The sequence below is a fragment of the Diabrotica undecimpunctata genome, chromosome 5 (assembly GCF_040954645.1).
Source record: "Diabrotica undecimpunctata isolate CICGRU chromosome 5, icDiaUnde3, whole genome shotgun sequence".
In the NCBI taxonomy this organism is placed as follows: Eukaryota; Metazoa; Arthropoda; class Insecta; order Coleoptera; family Chrysomelidae; genus Diabrotica; species Diabrotica undecimpunctata.
Window position 1 is genome coordinate 162,114,882 of NC_092807.1, and position 18,893 is coordinate 162,133,774.

The 18,893-nt window shown below is 32.5% G+C and overlaps 2 protein-coding genes across 2 annotated transcripts in view; one reads left to right on the forward strand and one right to left on the reverse strand.

Annotated features, from left to right (window-relative positions):
* ACC (acetyl-CoA carboxylase) overlaps positions 1 to 18,893 on the reverse strand; it is a 139,535-nt gene that overhangs the window by 118,597 nt on the left and 2,045 nt on the right. The gene's annotated exons all lie outside the window — the stretch shown is intronic.
* Positions 860 to 15,456, forward strand: LOC140440880 (putative beta-carotene-binding protein). The gene is made up of 5 exons (XM_072531244.1): positions 860 to 1,007; positions 4,869 to 5,118; positions 8,068 to 8,201; positions 11,548 to 11,700; positions 15,252 to 15,456. The coding sequence occupies exons 1-5, from the start codon at positions 950 to 952 to the stop codon at positions 15,401 to 15,403; spliced, it is 747 nt and encodes a 248-aa protein (XP_072387345.1). The 5' UTR covers positions 860 to 949; the 3' UTR covers positions 15,404 to 15,456.

Genomic DNA, 18,893 nt, shown 5'->3' on the forward strand with positions numbered 1-18,893 from the left:
CTTCTGGAAATACTCCAGTTGATAGAATTAAATTAATAAGATGAGTGAAAGATGTTAAAACTATTTGGTAAGTTTCTTTTAAAAGTTGGCTATTAATTGCGTGAACGTCCCTACAATTAGAATTACTAAGAGACTTTATTATTAGAGAGACGTCTTCTTCTACAACGGGACGAAAAAACAAGGACTAGGTTGGAGAAGGATAATTTCTATAATTGAAGAGGACATCGACATTAATAGTTGGAAGAGATGTAATTATATTCTCTGCAAAATTGTAGTAAAAATTGATTTATTTCGGCTGGAGGTAGATCAGGATGTATCGAACTGCAGGTTTATTATTGGAGTTTGTAATAAAATTACAGTACGCTTGGCTTTTTAGCAATTTGTAATTGCCGAGCATATTCAAATTTTTGTTGTTTATATATTTTGAACAAAGTATAACTTGTTAATTCTGAAACCGCTCACAGAAACATAACATCATTCAAGACTTAATAAACATAAAGGATTGTGAGTTAGGACTTTTCTTTCCATATTATCTTTAAGGAAAATATTTTTTATTGCTTTTCCGTCTTGGGTTTTTCCTGATACTTTGTACATGACTATTTACTAGTTCTAGACATAGTTCAAGTTAAATAATTACGCGTTTTAAATTATTTTTAACGATCTGCAGAAATTGAAATTCGCCTTCGACAGTCGACCTGTTCGGCAAAAAAACAAGATAAATATCTTTGAGTAAAAAAACAATTATATAAACACATAAGCGAATTTAAATTTGAAAAATCATGGTATATTTGATTACGAATAACATTTTGAACATTACATTCATAATTGCAAAAACAAGAAAAATTAAAGTAATTATTTTTACCTTGACAAGCAACGAAATAAAGCAATATATAAACTATTTTTCTAATAGATGTACCACAGTTGTCCGTTTAATGTTTAAGAGTCCAATATGAAGTATCTATTTGTGTTGGGTGTCATATGGGAGCTTTCACAAGGAGCTATTAATCGTGAGTTTTGAAATTTATGCTTTATTTATCAAATCAAGGTATTTTTATTTCAACATTACTAATTTTATAATAAGAAAAATAATTAAATGACGAAGAAATCATCATCTTCTTTTTCTCCTTTTAGAATTTCTCTTATCTTTTAGATCTACGCCTCTCTCATTGCTCTTCAGTTTTCTCTATTCCGGGCCTTTGTTTTTTTTACGTTATGGTGCCACCTTTGTGGCGGGATCTTCCTACGCTTCTTATTTCTCTCTATGGTCTCCATCCAGTCACATTTTCGCTTCAGTTTTCTTGACTTATAAGCTTGGCAAAGACAAAATGAAATGAGTCATACGCGTGATATCGTAAGTTATCGTATAATTTAGCTGTCCTTATGAGTTTTATCAAGAAGCGTATCAGTAGCGGAGAATTTATTTTCTTTTTAGCGTATGGCGTATTAAGAACACACAATAAAAAGCAATATTTTTATAAAAAACGTTAAATGAAGTATTGCAAACGAACATCTAGTATATCAATATAACGAAAAACATTTCGGTCTCATTCTGGAATTCCATCTTCTTAGTTTCTGTTGCTGTTCTGTCTATATATTACCCTCCTTATCTCTTTACTTCTTTTGTTTGAATTCCTTTTTGCTTTTGTTCGGTTTCTCGTAAAATTTTCTCGTCTCTATTGGCTTACTTAGATCTTGTAGTTCTTGAAGTTCTTTGTTCGTAGTTTCTCTCTTCTTTCTGCATTGACAACCGTTGGTAGTTACTTACAACAATTTTGCAATTTATTACACCATGCACTTCTACAACTCCATCCTTCCATCTACCTCTTGTGGTCTACTTTTATGTTTACTTTGCCTGAGCTGTGATAAAAATATTCATATGGAAGATTGTTCGTGTTAGATGATCTGTTGTGCTCGTGTTAGATGTTCTCTTTATCTTTATTCTTTTACAAGTATTATCACGTTTTTTCCATCTCAAATGTGTTTGAATTTGTTACATATTTCATGATTAGACCTTTTCCAGGTACCATTTTCACATATACTTTAACGCTCTCTGTCGTTCAAACACGTACATATGGCTTTTACCTGCTTTAGAGATATTCCATATTTCCGATTTTAAGTTTTCTGCTATGAAGACAAGTGTCAAGAATTAGATACTTATTTAGGACGACAATCTAGAGAATCATGAAGATTCATAAAAATATTCGATCCGGAAAAAGGGAAGTAAAATCAACCCAATATAATTAGAAAAATGGCAAGAATATTAGAAATCATTATTAATGGAACAAAGACCTGCATATTATAATACTATAGCCTATAATGACATATGGTTAATGGAAAACCAGTGAAGATTTCAAGAAAAAACAAAAAAGTAATACCTCTAACAAAAAAAGGACGTGTTCCCGCCCAGAGGCCATTTTTACCTTATAATAAATACCTTATCGTAGAACCAGCAGCGCAAACTTGTAAATAAGTTAATAAGGATAAGGAGATAAGCTCCATATACCAAAAAGGCAATAAAGAAGAAGATATGCTAAGAATACCATCCGTATGGATCAGAAGAACAAAACGGTTGAGCAGGCAGATCAACTTTGATATCATATTCTGACGATCTGAAATAAAAGAACAAAAAGACCATAAGCTCACACGAAGTGCATATGTTACTAGTAGATCTGAATGATAGTAGATTATGGGAAGGCTAGAAAAATAATAAGTAAGTTGGGAAGCTCAGTCAAGTGTGCTAAGAACATTAGCTATACCCTTGTGTTTTCTACAGCAGAATATTCAGCTCCAGTTTGGAATCATTCCGCTCACACTCATCATATTAATCACGGTATACACCAGACGGATCAAATAATATCATAAACATTTGAAGGAAAGTCATTTCTGAGGTCGAGAAGCAAGAGAGTGAACCACTCCATCCCATATTTGGGCAGCGCTGGCACTCATCAAGGTTTAAATTTTGTAAGGACTTCATGAGTACCTCCACCTCCGATCGAAACCATCGTTGAACGACGTGATCTACAGCTTTGGAGACAAGCGTCCGTTGTTCTGGTGAGGTCAAACTTAAAAATATGGGGCTATACAGATGACAAGTGCAACTGCGATGAAGTGCAAAATCCAGAATGTATATTGGCCTGCACGAACTTGACCCAGGCATGCACTCACCTTAACCTAATGACAGCTAATGATAGAGCCATCCAAGTGGCAAAACATTGGCAGTATCAAATCTAAAGAAGTGATCCCGACACGGAAAGTAACAAGTATGGCAAAATTATAAAACTTATGAACGATGACGAGTTCAATCTAATAGAAAAAATCTTGAAAAATATTAGTCCAGTCGTCAGAGAGTTGACCTCTAAAAATCATACGAACAAGCTGAATTTTGCAGAGAATATTAATTTTGGGATCCCAAAAAAGATGCAAAAAAGTTTACCACTTTTACCTCCGGGTTTCCCCCTAAAACCTCCTTCGCAGGGGGATAAAAACGAAAAAATCGATTTACCAAGAATCTGTATACCGCAGATAAAAATGTCTCAAATAAAGAATGTAGCTGAGATAATTTCAAACAAAAATGTTTATAAGAATTTTTTGTGTAGAATGAACCGTTCTCTTAAAAACTACACTTGAAGCGACCGTCGATTTTGCATGTCAGTTACGCGCGCGAAATCAATGTTCAATAAAATTTTTATCAGCTCGACGGTAAAAATTGGATAACTTTTGATTCAAGTGACCTATCGACAAAAATCAAGATGCGTTTTAAAGGTAAAGAGTTCAGCTTTCGTATGCGGTTTTTGTATTTTGCCGCAAATAAACTCACATTTTATACAGGTATTAAATAAATAAACGTGGCGCGATTTTTGCCATTTTTTATGATTCTCCTGAGATCAATAAAATTGATCACTTTCATTGGCCAGTTGTAGTAAAATTTCCATTTTTAGAGATCAATCTTTAAAACCTATGACATGAAATTTCCATTTTGAGTTTTGTGTTACATTACAAACGATCACACGTCACGGGAAATGCATTTAAGAATACAGTTTTGGGTCTAGTTTATTGCAGAAGTTTTGTTCTTTTGAATAACGTACTAGTGTAATAGAAAAAAAAAGTTTTAAATGTTTTAGATCGTTTGTTGTGTGCAAGTTTAAATCCAGCGTTTTTTAAGTATATTTCACGTTTGTTGCCAAAAGTTAAAACTAAAATTTAAGGCTATAAGTTTTTAAGGTTAGGCTCTAGTAATGGAAACATCATATTGGCTAGTCAATGAAAGGGATAGTCGAACTGATACAAATGTTATTAAACATTGATTTCGCGCGCGTAACTGACATGCAAAATCGACGGTCGCTTCATGCGTTGTTTCTAAGCGAACGGTTCCTTCTACAAAAAAACCTTATAAACATTTTTGGTTAAAATTATCTCAGCTACATTTTTTATTTGAAACATTTTTTTCTACAGTGTACAGATTCTTGGTAAATCGATTTTTTTGCGTTTTTAATACCCTGCGAGGGGGGTTTTAGGGGGAAGCCCAGAGGTAAAAGTGGTAAACTTTTTTGCGTATTTTTTGGAGTCCCAAAATTAATACGCTCAGTAAAATTCAGCTTGTTCGTATGATTTTTAGAGGTTCAGAGGCACTTTCTGGAGTATGTATAAAATACTGGTAGAATTACACAATACTGACTAACTTCTACGTTTCAACAATGTCAAAAAATGTAATCATCTTCGATTGATAAGCCTCACTCATGTCTCAGATGTTGAAGCTTTTTACGAAAATTATTCATAACCGTCTTGACTTTTGCAATACTTTTACCAACATGTAAGTACAAAACTAGTAATGTACACAATAACAATGTACAAATAGTAACTAATTTTAGCGAATCTTGTACGCAAGCTCACCTGCAAAAAATCGGATCCTGATTTTGAACAATGCTTCACGAAAACATTAACCAGATTCCTGCCTCTTGTTATGAACGGTGTGCCTGATTTGGGAATTCCACCCCTGGATCCTCTGAAACTTCCAGAACTAGCTATACAGCAGAATATTGCTGGTTTCGGTGAAATTTCGGCCAAGTTTACAGACATAGAAGTTGAAGGATTCAAAGGCGTGGTATTTGATCAAATGAAGTAAGTTTTATATTTTTAAATTTTAACAATTATTTTTTATTTATTTATTTACATTGCTTAACATTAAATTACATTTCCTTGTAAATAGATTATACAGGGTGAGTCATGAGGAACTTTACATACTTCTACCATATGTAGAGTCCCTCAGGGAGCATATCATGTGGCCACTAAAAAATGTCAACTCATCTTCTTTATTAATTAACAGGGTGATTTGTGTAATTGACCATTTATTTCATGTTACTGTAGTGTTTATACGGCTCATTTGATTTTTTTAACTTTTGCATGATACAGTACACTACTATCAAGCATTCGAGTGGTATTAGCTAAACTAAAAAATTCCAGGACTGGCTTTGGAAAAATTAATTTAGGGATTCGTATTAAATATTACACCCTGTATATATATTTTTTTTTTTAATGCAATAAGTGATTTTCAAACTACATAAATAGCCAATGAAAACGACATATGCGACAATGTTGTCGCACTTTTATTAAATTTTTAGTGAACGATCAAATCTTACCAAAAATAGAACAACCATAATGAAGTATCAAATTATTATAAGGTAATTAATTTAAACAAATGTTATAAATTTCAAACATTTTAATTGAAATGATAAACTGAGTCACTGCACAACAAAAAACAGTAACTACTAACAATAACGAAGAACAATTAAAAAAAAAACTAAAAATATGTACATAGTTATGATAAACCCATAAATTAGAACTGGAAAAGATACAATAATGGTAACAAAATAAAAATAATTCAAAATAGATTTTCGAAATGGAACCCTGCAGCCTGTACACATTTTTGTTGCCGAATTGTTAATTGACGTATTGAATTACGGATACTCTGGGGATCGTTTCTAATAGTATTACAACAATGTATAATTCTATCAATTAATTGTTGTCGGTTATTAATATTCACTGCGTAAACTAGTTGCTTCAATCGTCCCCAAATATGGTAATCAACGAGATTGAAATCAGGGGATCTTGAAGGCCACGAAATAGGACCTGCACGTCCTATCCACCTGTTGCCATAAACATTATTGAGATGTTGTCTCACTGCCAGTAAAAAGTGTGGGGGTGCCCCATCATGCTGAAAATACATCCCTCGGATAGCAACGTTCGCGTTGACAAGCAAATTCGGCAAAATATTTTGTAGAAAGTTCAAATAGACCTACCCTGTTAAAGGACCATCAAAAAAGTGGGGACCTACTAATTGGTTATTTATGACACCAATCCACACGTTAACCGAAAACCTTAACTGAGAACGACGTTCTCGAATAGCATGAGGATTTTCTTCTGCCCACACATGTGAATTTCGTGAATTATTTATCCCGTCTCTGGTAAATTGGGCTTCATCTGTAAATAGTGTCCTGTATAGCGTTGGTCCATTATTGTTAATCCATCTACAAAATTCCAACCTATCGATCTCATCTCCAGCATGTAGTCGCTGAACCATTTGAATGTGATATGGGTATAGATTATTTTTTTGTAAGACTTACTTTTGATTGAGTAACATTGAGTTCTCGACTTACTTGTCTAGTGCTTATTGTAGGGTTCATAGTAACGGTGTCCATAATGTCATCTTCCTGGGCTTCATCTACATGTCGCTCTGTTGTTCCACTAGGAAAAGTGCCATTTTCTCGCAAATAATTAAAAACTGACCCAAATGTTGGATGACTGGGAGTTCGACGATTAGGAAATCTCCTGCGATATTCTCTACTAGCAGCCCTACCATTCCCATTACAGAATCCATAAACAAATATTATGTCTGCATATTCTGTGGTCGAAAACTGATGTGGCATTTTGAACGAAAGTAACAAAAGCTCTACCAAAACTAACACAATGTACTTAACGTAGATATGACAGAAGAAATATGTATTCTTGTACACATAAATAAGAATTAATAATGACAATAATGACAATGGGTATAAAATATCAAGAAACGTCAAACGGTCAACGCCAACCTTCATTTTAAACTTTTTTAGATTTATTTTTATTTAGTACAGTTGATGCAATGTTATATTATTTGACATAAAATTTTAATCATTTACAATCAACAAAAACTAACACATACAAGAGGTTTGACTTTTTAATCAATTTAATTTATTATTTATCGAAAATAATGCCCCAATACGATCTATGAGTAAAAATTTAAAACTGAAAAACAATTGATTCTATCGTAGAGATAATACAAAGTGACAGTAAAGATGTTAATTTTCTACGTATTAGATTATGTTGTAGGAACTCATTTTAATTAAAATGTTTGAAATTTATAACATTTGTTTAAATTAATACCTTATAATTTGATACTTCATTATGGTTGTTCTATTTTTGGTAAGATTTGATCGTTCACTAAAAATTTAATAAAAGTGCGTCAACATTATCGCATATGTCGTTTTCATTGGCTATTTATGTAGTTTGAAAATCACTTATTGCATTTTAAAAAAAAATTATACATGGTGTAATATTTAATACGAATCCCTAAATTAATTTTTCCAAAGCCAGTCCTGGATTTTTTTAGTTTAGCTAATACCAGTCGAATGCTTGATAGTAGTGTACTGTATCATGCAAAAATTAAAAAAATCAAATGAGCCGTATAAACACTACAGTAAAATGAAATAAATGGTCAATTACACAAATCACCCTATTAATTAATAAAGAAGAGGAGTTGACATTTTTTAGTGGCCACATGATATGCTCCATGAGGGACTCTACATATGGTAGAAGTATGTAAAGTTCCTCATGACTCACCCTGTATATTTCATTTCGTTCTACAGATCTTCCTCCCCACTTCCTTGCATTTAGTTCTATCAAATGCCTTTTCTTTTCAGTTTTGTACATCGAAATGTAGATCTTCTTGAACTCTATCTTTTCATCCTTCTGTATTTATACATCAATATCGTTTTTAGAATTTTTTGCGACTAATTCTTAGAATTATCTTTTTAGGGTCGACCCGGTAAATCTATATGGAACAATTAAACTATCTATACCATCCATTTATATTGAAACCGATTACAGTATTGATGGTAAAATAATGGACTTGGTAATTAACAATAAAGGACATTTCATAGGAAATTTCAGTAAGTATTGACCCACGGTTTTAACTTAATCATGATTTTGAAGTGCATACATACATTATTCACTGTGTTAATTGTACGACAAATATGAGGTGTAGCTTTATCTATAAAAAAAACTAGGCTGGTAATTCAAGAGACATTATAGAAATATTTAGGCATTCTCAATCTAAAAGGTTTGTGTAGCGTGTGGTATGAAGGCTTCTCTTTCGCTTAGCATGGTTCTATGTTTCAAAAAGAAATTTTAAGGTATGCCAATACCACGGTAGTAACGTCACATCTAACACCAGCATCGGGCAATTTCAAACTGGTATGGCTGACACAATGGTATGTGTGCCAGGTCATCATAATACCTACAGAACAAGGTCCACGGCTGCCTTACTGCTGATATTGCTAATGCAACTAGTAGAAGAGAGATGATTGCTACATGAAGATGGAAACTGGAAATAAACGTTGAAGATGGTAGGAGACGGATCAAAAGAAAATAAATGTTCCAAAAATCCAGCATAAAACGAGCATTCCTTGCATGGATCGGGGAATATGGCTCGGTATGGCCTTTTGGGCATACAACTGGCATTACAACTAATAAAGAAGACATTGGGGTGTATTCTGTAACACTCCCGTTAAATTTTAGAGGCCTCTAAAATTTTAGCGTCTGCTAAACTGTAACTTATGCATCCGTTAAAATTATAACCTAAACCGTTAAAACTACCGCTAAAACAGAATATTTTATTTTGGAGGATGTCAAAACTTGTCCTCTTATTTTTAGCACTCCGTTAAATATCATTTGATTATTTTTGTTTGGTTAGGTTTATAATGATTATTAGTTTTTTATTTATATATTATAGTGCAGATAAACAATTAAAAAAGACAAATGGCTTTTTATGATATATTTGGCGAAGCTTTAGTTGATGCAATAATAAATAATAATGAAAGGTAACTCTCAGTTTACTTTATAATCCACGTGTTACACCTATAACAAAATTCAAATTTTTTATTCTGTTTGTCGAGCTGAATTCAGATTACATCAAAAGATAATCCTAGATATGATCAATCCTTTTCCATAACATATCTCAATTCATTTGGGATTAATTTTAATTCCTGTTAGAATTTTATTTTATTCTAAAAAAAAACTTTCAAAATCAAAAACTCTTTTTGAGCTTTTGTTGTTCATGGACCACGAGACATAATTTATTAAAACGAAAATAAGTCAAGCAGACTGTCAACTTCTTCTTTCTTAAGTTTTTGGCCTTCGACACTTAGTTTTTGGTCAATTTCTACATTACAAGTAGTTTAAACACGATCAACGTGCGACGTTGCCATATCTGATTGAAAACCTTTTAGAGGATTCCTCTAAAAAAATAGATTTTAGCGGTCCTCTATAATATTTCTTTATAAAATGTCAATGTTACCTAAAACTTTAAGAGGACCGTTAAAAGTTAAATTTTAGAGGCCTCTTAAATTTAACGGAAATGTTACAGAATACACCCCATTATATTAGTATATGAAACGCACTTATTCGCCAGTGCACAATTTAAAATCACCTCGCATAAGGTCTACAACGCAGCACATACTGATGCAGAAAGAAATCCTAGAGGCGTAGCAGCAATAATAATTAGGAATAATTAATAAGACGAACCACCGAAAATCGAAGAAGACTTCTTACAAGTAGCTTCAATTTGCATAAAAGACAATTTTGGCCCACTATACATTTCAGCAGTTTATTATAACCTAACAATAATGGATTTGAAACACATTTTAGATCATTAGGACCCAGGTTCTTAGTGGGTGGCGACTACAATTGAAAACACTAGAGCTGTGGCTCAAGATTATCCCCACCCCGGGAGAGATAAAATCATATACGATGTGGTGTCTAATGAAAGCAGCACTCTTTACCTTTAAAACACGTTTTGATTTTTGTCAAGAGGACTCTCTTATCAAGAGATATTGAATTTTTACCGTCGAGTTTTTAAATAAAAAAAAAATTATTTAAAATTTATTTCGCTGTAATTCACATCAAAATCGCTGGTTGATTCAAGCATTGTTTCTGAGAGAACGGTTAATTCTAAACAAAAATTGGTAATAGACATTTTTGTTGAAAATTATCACGTCTACATTTTTTTCTACGGCATACATATTCTTGGTAAATTGATACTGTGATTAAATCACAGTAAAGTGAATTAATTTCCGTTTTCCCCCTCTAAGAGGGGACGTTTTAGGGAGAAGCCCCTAAGAGTTATTTAGTTTTAGGTAAAAGTGGTAAACTTTTTTGCATCTTGGGGACTCCAAAAAAAAATGGATATTTTCAGCAAAACTTAGTTTGTTCGTATACTTTTTAGAGGTTCATTTTCGGCATTTTCGTCTCTGACGACTGGAGTATCATTGTGAAGTGTCACAGAGTTCTGTCTTGGTCCAATATTTTTATTGATCTATTATAACAGCTTACATAAACTAAACATTAGTAGATAGATCAATATACTTGCTGACGATACGATTATTTTATGCCAGAATAAAAATATGTATGTATGTGTATAGATATATTGAGAATTTAAAACTCGACGTTTCGGCACCCACTTTGGAGCCATTATCAAGAGGGATATGGTTCCGTTCTAGTTCGGGGGTCTCAATCTGCCTACTCACCCTCACTACTCGTGACGTACCAATATCTTGTTCTGTTCACAGATAGATGCAGGCAGATTGAAATCCCTAAATCGAACGGAACCATATCCCTGTTGATAATGGCTCTAAAATGGGTGCCGAAACCTCGAATTTTAAATTCTCAACGCGATTCTTCCCAAAAAGTTAGTAATTTTCATTTAGCTGACCGCCGAAGAAAGCTGTTATAGCTTTGTTGAATTAATTGGCCAAATATACCACCAAATGCAAAATGCCAATGGTGGACAAATATGGCCACCAAAGCAGGTGGCACCTCTGTACGTTAACCACTGCAGTGGTCAAGTTTAAGAGATATTCGTTGGACTTTCCGAATTTGAAGTCATAACACTCTATTGATACCGAATCGAGCACGGGAAGTTTAACGAATTTGTCCTCCTAGACCATATATTTGGCCATTTAATATATATATATATATATATATATATATATATATATATATATATATATATATATATATATATATATATATATTGTAGCACCCTGATGATGCAAATAAAGATTTGCGAAAGCTTGGTTTACTAAAAAGAGTACTTCTTTGTCCTATCTTCCGCTGCACACCCAAATATTTGAGTTTTGTATATATATATATATTGTATTTTATATAAAAAATATATATATAATGTATTTATATGTATATATATTTTATATAATAATGTATATTTTTCAAAATTTTCAGGTGACTTAAAAATGTCCATGAAAATAAGTCTTACTACGTTTAAGAAGGAAGACGGTTTGGAATATTTTAAAATAAATAAGCTGACTCAAAATATCAAAATAGGCAACGGTCACATCAAATTGGAATCAAAGGATAAAAGTTTCCAGCCTATGTGTAAGAATATTATTTATTATTTTACAATAAAACTGTGAACTTTCTGTAACAGGTATAATTTAAAAAAACAAAAACGGAGTATGGCACTTGTTACAATATATGACTATAATTGGAAATTTTATCTGAATTGTTAATATTTTTTTATAACATCACACATTTAAGTTCTTTAAAATTTTAATTTTTTCATTAAAAATTTTGTTTAATGATTTAAATAATTTTCTAATCATGCATATTGATCAGTGTGGTAGTGTCTGGGGCTCGGGAGACTGAGACATCGAAAGCACTGAAAAAGACATCAGAGAGAATGTCGAAAGATATCATCATCATATAACGGGGGTCCTACGGCGATTGCCGCTTCCCGCATTTCAGCCTCCATCTTTTCCTATCTCTCCAATCTCCCTCTTCTAAGCCTCTAGATTGCATTGTTTTTGTAATTTCTCTTCTCCAGGAATTTGGTGGTCTTCCCCTTTTCCTTCTTTCTGGCGGAACATACATTAAGGCTTCCTTTGGCCACCGCTCCTCCTCCATTCTCATCACGTGACCATACCATTGTAATTGCCTTCCTTGTATTCTATCTGAAAGAGTATCTCTAATTCCTGTACGGTTTCGTATTTCCTCATTCCTGATTCTTTCCATTCTCGATACTCGACATGACCTTCTAAGATAATCCATTTCCACAACGTCTACTTTATCTCGTTCATTCTTTGTCATCGTCCAACATTCGGCACCATATGTGGTAATTGGTTCTACAATTGCTTTGTATACGCGAAGTTTGGTATGCATCTTTATTTTATTCTTCTTCTTCTCGTGCCACTCCTAGCGGAGATTGGAAATCATCATGGCCACTGCGACTTTGTTAGCAGCGCGCCTAAAAAGTTCAATCGAACTACACCCGAACCATTCACGTAGATTACGAAGCCACGATATTTTTCTTCTTCCCACACTTCTTTTGCCCTGCATGATATTTCTTAAAAGTTCGTACTTTTCACCTCTCACCATGTGCCCCAAGTATTCCATCTTTCTAGTTTTTATCTCATTTAGAATTTCGCATCTTTTGTCTAAAGTTTGGAGTACTTGCGTGTTAGTGAAGCGGTCCATCCATGATATTCTGAGAATGCGCCTACAGCACCACATCTCGAAAGCTTCGATGTTTTTTGTGGTCAACTGTTTTAGTGTCCAAGCCTCTACTCCATACAACAGGGTAGAAAAGACATAACACCGCAGCATTCGTATTCGTAACTTTATATTGATATCACGATTGCAAAAAAGTTTGCGCATTCTATTAAAGACTATTAAAGACTTTATTTTATTAGACCACAGTAATGAATTCAGTATTCGGATGCATTTTTTCCCTTGGGTTATTCGGTTTTGTACATCTATCTTAACTCTGCCATCTGCTGATATGATGCTTCCTAGATATTTATACTGGTTGCAGCCTTTTATGACTGCGTTTTCAAGCCTCAGATCTGTGGTATTGCCTCCAATTTTTAAATATTCTGTTTTGCTTATTTTTACAGTAAGCCCCCATTTGGCATATTCCTCAAATAATTTTCGATCCATATAATTTATATCTTCCTCATCAGTTGCAACCACCACCTGATCATCTGCAAACAACAATGTATACAGAGTTTCTTGTCCCACTTCGATGCCCATAAATCTACATTTATTTCTCCAATTCCTCAAAGCTTCTTGGACGTATATTTTAAAGAGTGTCGGTGACAAACAGCATCCTTGCTTTAGGCCTTTAGTGACTTTAAATTCATTTGAGGTTCTGGTTCCAATTTTTACACAACTAACTGCATTTTCGTACAATTTATATATCGCTCGGATATACGTCGAATCCAATCCGGACCTTTCGAGGACCTCAAACATTTTCTTTAACGGGACACTATCATATGCTTTCTCAAGGTCTATAAATACCAAATGGGTCTCTCTACTTCTTTCGACACGCTTTTCAATTATTTGTCGTAGGATAAATATATTATCAAGGCAGGATCTCCCGGTATGAAAGCCGCTTTGTTCTTCAATATCTTGTATCTGTCTTTCAACCCTCTTCTTTAATATTCTGCCGTACAACCGGCCCACAGAGCTCGTCACACTAATACCTCTATAATTGGAACAGTCTCTTTTATTCCCTCTCTTATATATGGAGCTTATATAAGATTTATTCCAATCTTTAGGAATTTCCTGGTCTCCACACATACATTTATTGAAAAGGTCTACTATTAATTCTAAAAGTGCAGTCGGCCCATATTTAACCAGCTCTATGGGAATGTCTCCAGGCCCTGCGGCTTTTCCGTTTTTAATCTCTTTTAAGGTTTTCGTCAATTCAGATAATGTTATTATAGGGATTTCCTGTCTTTCGTCTCTGTTGTCTATTAATTCCCTTATCTTTTCCCATCTGTACTCTACTCTATCCTCTTTCAGCAGTTTCGTATAATATTCTTCCCATTCATTTAACTTTATGAGAGAAATGTTGTCTTCATTTTTCTCATTTTTCCTAAACTGTTTTAATGTTTTCCAAGCTTGCGCCACTTTTGTTCCACCCATAAATCTGTCCAGTTCGTCACACTTAGCCCCCCAGTTTATATTTGTCGAAAGATATAATATGTGATATGTCGAAAGATATAATATGTGATAATCGACGCGTGTCAACCCGGAAGCCTGTTTAATATTAATTCTTGTAATAGTAATGATCCTAGCTTTAGTTTTAATTTTACTAACCGCGGAAATCTTTATGTATATATCTGCACCGTAGAGGTAAATTGCCGTATGTCCATCTATTGAAGTTTTGAGATAATGAGTACCTAAATAAGATGAATTTCAGAAAATTATTGCATTGCAATTGAAAATTATCATTCTTAATCTAAAGACATATGAAATTATGTATTTATATAATTGTAATATTGTATATTAGTTAAAAAATATTTTTCTACTGTGATAAAAAATTTGTTTATATATTGGATAATATTGTAACTTAAGGTCTTTTGCCGCAGCATTTACCAGCAGGAGTAAAAGTGAAGAAAATAGTAACTGCCTACGTAAGTAAGCGCAAATAAAAATACAAATGAATATAAAAAAATATTTATTCATCATCGCTATTAACATTTTGTCTGGAGACAACTAAATTTCTATAAAAGTCATCAAACTGACTGGAGATCCACTGTAAAAATTTTTTTTATAGTAGATGATCCTTTTTTTGTGTAATACCTTTTGGTTTTTCATAACGTAGTGGTAACTGTTCTGGAAGATTGTTCGCAGTTGCTGTTCTTCTAGCTACGTACAATTCTTTGAGTCTAGTTTTTTTAAAAGTCTTTATAAAAAATTAAATTAAGTTTTAATTCTACTAACCGCGGAAATATTTATATATTATTTATATTTATATATTTATATATATATTTATATATTTATATATATATATATATATTATTATATATTTATATATTTATATATATATATATATATATATATATATATATATATATATATATATATAGATTGTTATTGATTTAATAAATCTGTTCATAAATTTAATTTTTGCGTTTTTTTAGTGAATGTGGCGGCAAATATTTTCAACAGCAACCCTTCGATGATTTTGAGTACAGCTAGTAATATGATTAGTGTTCAGTCCGTACAGATGACAAAGGAAAAGTTAAACGACCTTTTGGGCTCTTTCCCAGCTTCCGTTTTGTTACCAGACTAAAAAGTAATATGTTATATATGGCTGACGGTAGTGTAAATAAAATATTAAGTTGACATATATTTAGTTATTTAATGTTAGATTGTCTCCAAGTTAATTTTTGTGTACAATTCAAGAATGTAAATTCGTAAATGACAGCCTGAATTAGAGTATGACTGTGATAGTATATATATTAGTCCACTAATGAACTCTTTAGGTACACTAATGAACTCTTTAGGTCAACTGTAAACAAGGTCAGGATAGCCTTGATGATTTCCAATCTCCGATAGAAGTGGCACAAGAAGAAGAATAATAGTATATACAGTAATTCTGTTAAATATACGGTAAAAAATAAAACACACAACAAACAAAGTATAACGTGGATAAACCCAGTAACAGTATTAGAGTTAAAGAATAAAAAACGTTCTAAAAACCCAAATTCCAATCCGGAAATCTTTAAATTGACTCTCTACACACTGTAATAGTCAAATTATTAAAGAAAGCTTAAGGTACCCTGTGCCTATATAAAAAAGAATAGAAAAATATAGCCAGGGGAAAAAATCTAATGAAAAACTAAAGAACTCTAAGAGGCAAAAGTAATATCGATGACCAGATAATGCAAGGAAATGTTAAAAGCCTTATAACCCAGCGAGACTTACTTATGAACTGACGAAAATATAGGTGAAAATTACTAGGAGAGGAAAAATACGATATAAAATTGATAGGATGAAACAGAGGAAACGAGAAAAGAGAAATAAAAAAACTTAGAATGGAAAAGGGAGACATAATATTAAATACAGAAGAAATACGTAATACATATTGTTGAGGAGGTCCGCGGTGAACTATATTCAAGTAAGCAAGACACTGATCTATGTAAATACTTGTCAGAGACGATCATAAACTAGTGATCACATATCTTTATAGAAAAATTGGAATACGCTTTGAGTAAAATGTAATAGAGCGCCAGGAGGAGGAACTTTATTAGTCAAGCTTTTAAACTGGGAGGAGCAACATTAAATGGAAAATTAATGGCCCATTGGTCTGCTGAATTGTATATACAAACTTTTAACTGGAATTATTAAAATAAGTCGAAAAAAATTACGATGTCTATCCACGACGAGAAGAGGCTGATTCGGCTGAGAGTCGCTATTTTGTTTCATTACAACTTTGCTCCAAAATTAATTGTTTTAAAGTTATAAGCAAGTAAAGTAGAAAAAAAAATCGATGTTTTTAGTAATTTTTAAATATTTAAATTTTTTTAGTAATTTTCCCGACCTATTTGAGAGGGAGAATGAGTCAATTATTATAATTACTGAAGTTATTACCTAGCTATTTCTGCAAAAATCAGAATACCACCTCTCACATCCAAATGTCGTTTTTTTTTTCACAGATCCGCCCTGGTTTGATATGTAAAAATATTTTAATAAAGATAGAACTGTGTAGGTTACTGCTCCCGCCTAAAAACCAGTTTTTACTTCGTTTATTAAAATTATTTAAACAATTTCTTTTAATACTCTCGGCTAGAGAAAATATTTGTGAATGAATTTTGGTTTACATAACCAGAATCCTCATATTAATATTGACAAAGAGATTAACCTTCCCAAAAGTATTATTTTGAATAGGCACAATATGGAAAAATATAATTCGAAAAATGATAGCCTCTTACTAATGAGAGCCTTCAATGCATCGGGAAGAATATTATTAGAAATGATAAATAAGTAAAAGAAGGCCATGTTTGAAACTTTGGTATAATCCAGATATTCAAAATTTTGTCTTTTAAAAGATTAAAGCTTCAAAATCGAGTATTCTAAAAGTTAAAAAATTTATTTGCTGCTCTGAAAACTGAAAAGTCTTGTAAAAATCAACCTACACATTTGGTATTTCGTTCAAAGTTGGGTATTTTGATGCTCAACATACGCTCAAAATTTCAGATCGGTCCATTAATTAGTTTAAAAGTTATTTAATTTGTTTATCCCAAAGATATTTTTTTCTGTAATAACATTAGTAAGAAAATAATGAAAGTGAAGTATCTGTACGGGTACCTACCATATGAAAGAGAGTTGCACTATCAACAGTTACCAAAAAGTGAAAAAAAAAAAGATTATTTGATAAAGATCATAGTGTTTTCGGAGTAATAATTGTAAACGTATGCAGTTTCAGGTGTGGATGCTGTTCGTGCAGTCTGGTTGTTGATTTTAATAAAAAATGTCATACAAATGTCCACAAATAAATTAATTTTTACAATTTAGGAACAGAGCTGTACTAATAAAGGCACAACATGGTCCTTCGAGCCGGATAGAGGAAGAGTTTTAAGTAAATTTCTATTAAATAGCGAACAAGAAACGGCTTTGAGACAACTAATAATTTTATCGCAAAAACAGAGTTTGTATGAAGACTGGCAAGCTTTGAAAAAATTTAAAAGGGTTTCAAGTTCAAGCAAAATAATCTGCTTAAATCCATTGTTGGATAATACGTGTATAATAAGGGTAGGAGGAAGAACACAGAATGCTGAGATAGAGGGTATGACTAAAAACATCCGATTATACTTCCAAAAACACAAATTAATTGTGCAAATGTTATTGAATATTGTAAGATTGACTTATTGGTCTATATTTGGTAGGTGTGTGTTTTCGGGCAAAACAGTTACATCTTAAGGCATATAATGGGCAAGTCGCTGAACGATGTGGCGTTGACTATGCAGGTCAGTTTCACATAAAAGCTCATAAAGATAGAGGGCAAAAAATTATTAAGAGGTATGTATGTATTTTTGTTTGTTTGGTGACTAAGGCCTGTCATTTGGAGTTTGTCAATGATTTAACTGCAGAGGTATTTTTAAATTGTTTCAAAAGATTTATATCCAGAAGAGATTTCCCACCATTTACCACTGACGTAAGGGTATACCGTGGATCAGAATGTGGATCCAACCATCATTTACTTATGGCCAACGTGATAGTTAAAGAAGCCATCAAAGAAGACAAATGGATGGACAGAAAACGATGGCGGTTGAATTTTAAACTTACCTTCACCTTTGTCAAGATAAATTTTATAGGATATATATTAAGATGAGTATATTTCAGTAATTTGCATTTTTATAATTGTACATATATTAATCATAAATTTATTAATTCAGCAATTTTTGTACTGTGTTCTTAAAATTTGTGTATAGTTTAAATTTACTTAAGTATTTCATATAAATGACATTAAAAGACAACACTTTTGTACAGCATTTTTTTAAATGGAAAATATGTTAATCATAACATCTAGGGACTGGCCCAATAGTTTCTGAATTGAAAATTATCATCTCTTCCTACTTTAGGTTTACATATTCTTACTTTGAGCTTGGTACACTCTGTATCTTAATTTAAACACTAATTAACAAACAATCACTGGTTTTAAGATACTAATACCATTCTCAATTCTATTCTAAATAGTATGGCATTGTTTATGATGCCATGCAATGAAAGTGAATGTATTGTTGAAAGCTAGTTTTAAATTTCTTTAGACATTTTTAGAA

Coding starts and splice junctions, on each gene's coding strand:
- LOC140440880 (XM_072531244.1), top strand. CDS start 950: ATGAAGTATCTATTTGTGTTGGGTGTCATATGGGAGCTTTCACAAGGA. Junction 5,119..8,067: donor GTGGTATTTGATCAAATGAA/GTAAGTTTTATA, acceptor TTATCTTTTTAG/GGTCGACCCGGTAAATCTAT. Junction 11,701..15,251: donor TAAAAGTTTCCAGCCTATGT/GTAAGAATATTA, acceptor GCGTTTTTTTAG/TGAATGTGGCGGCAAATATT.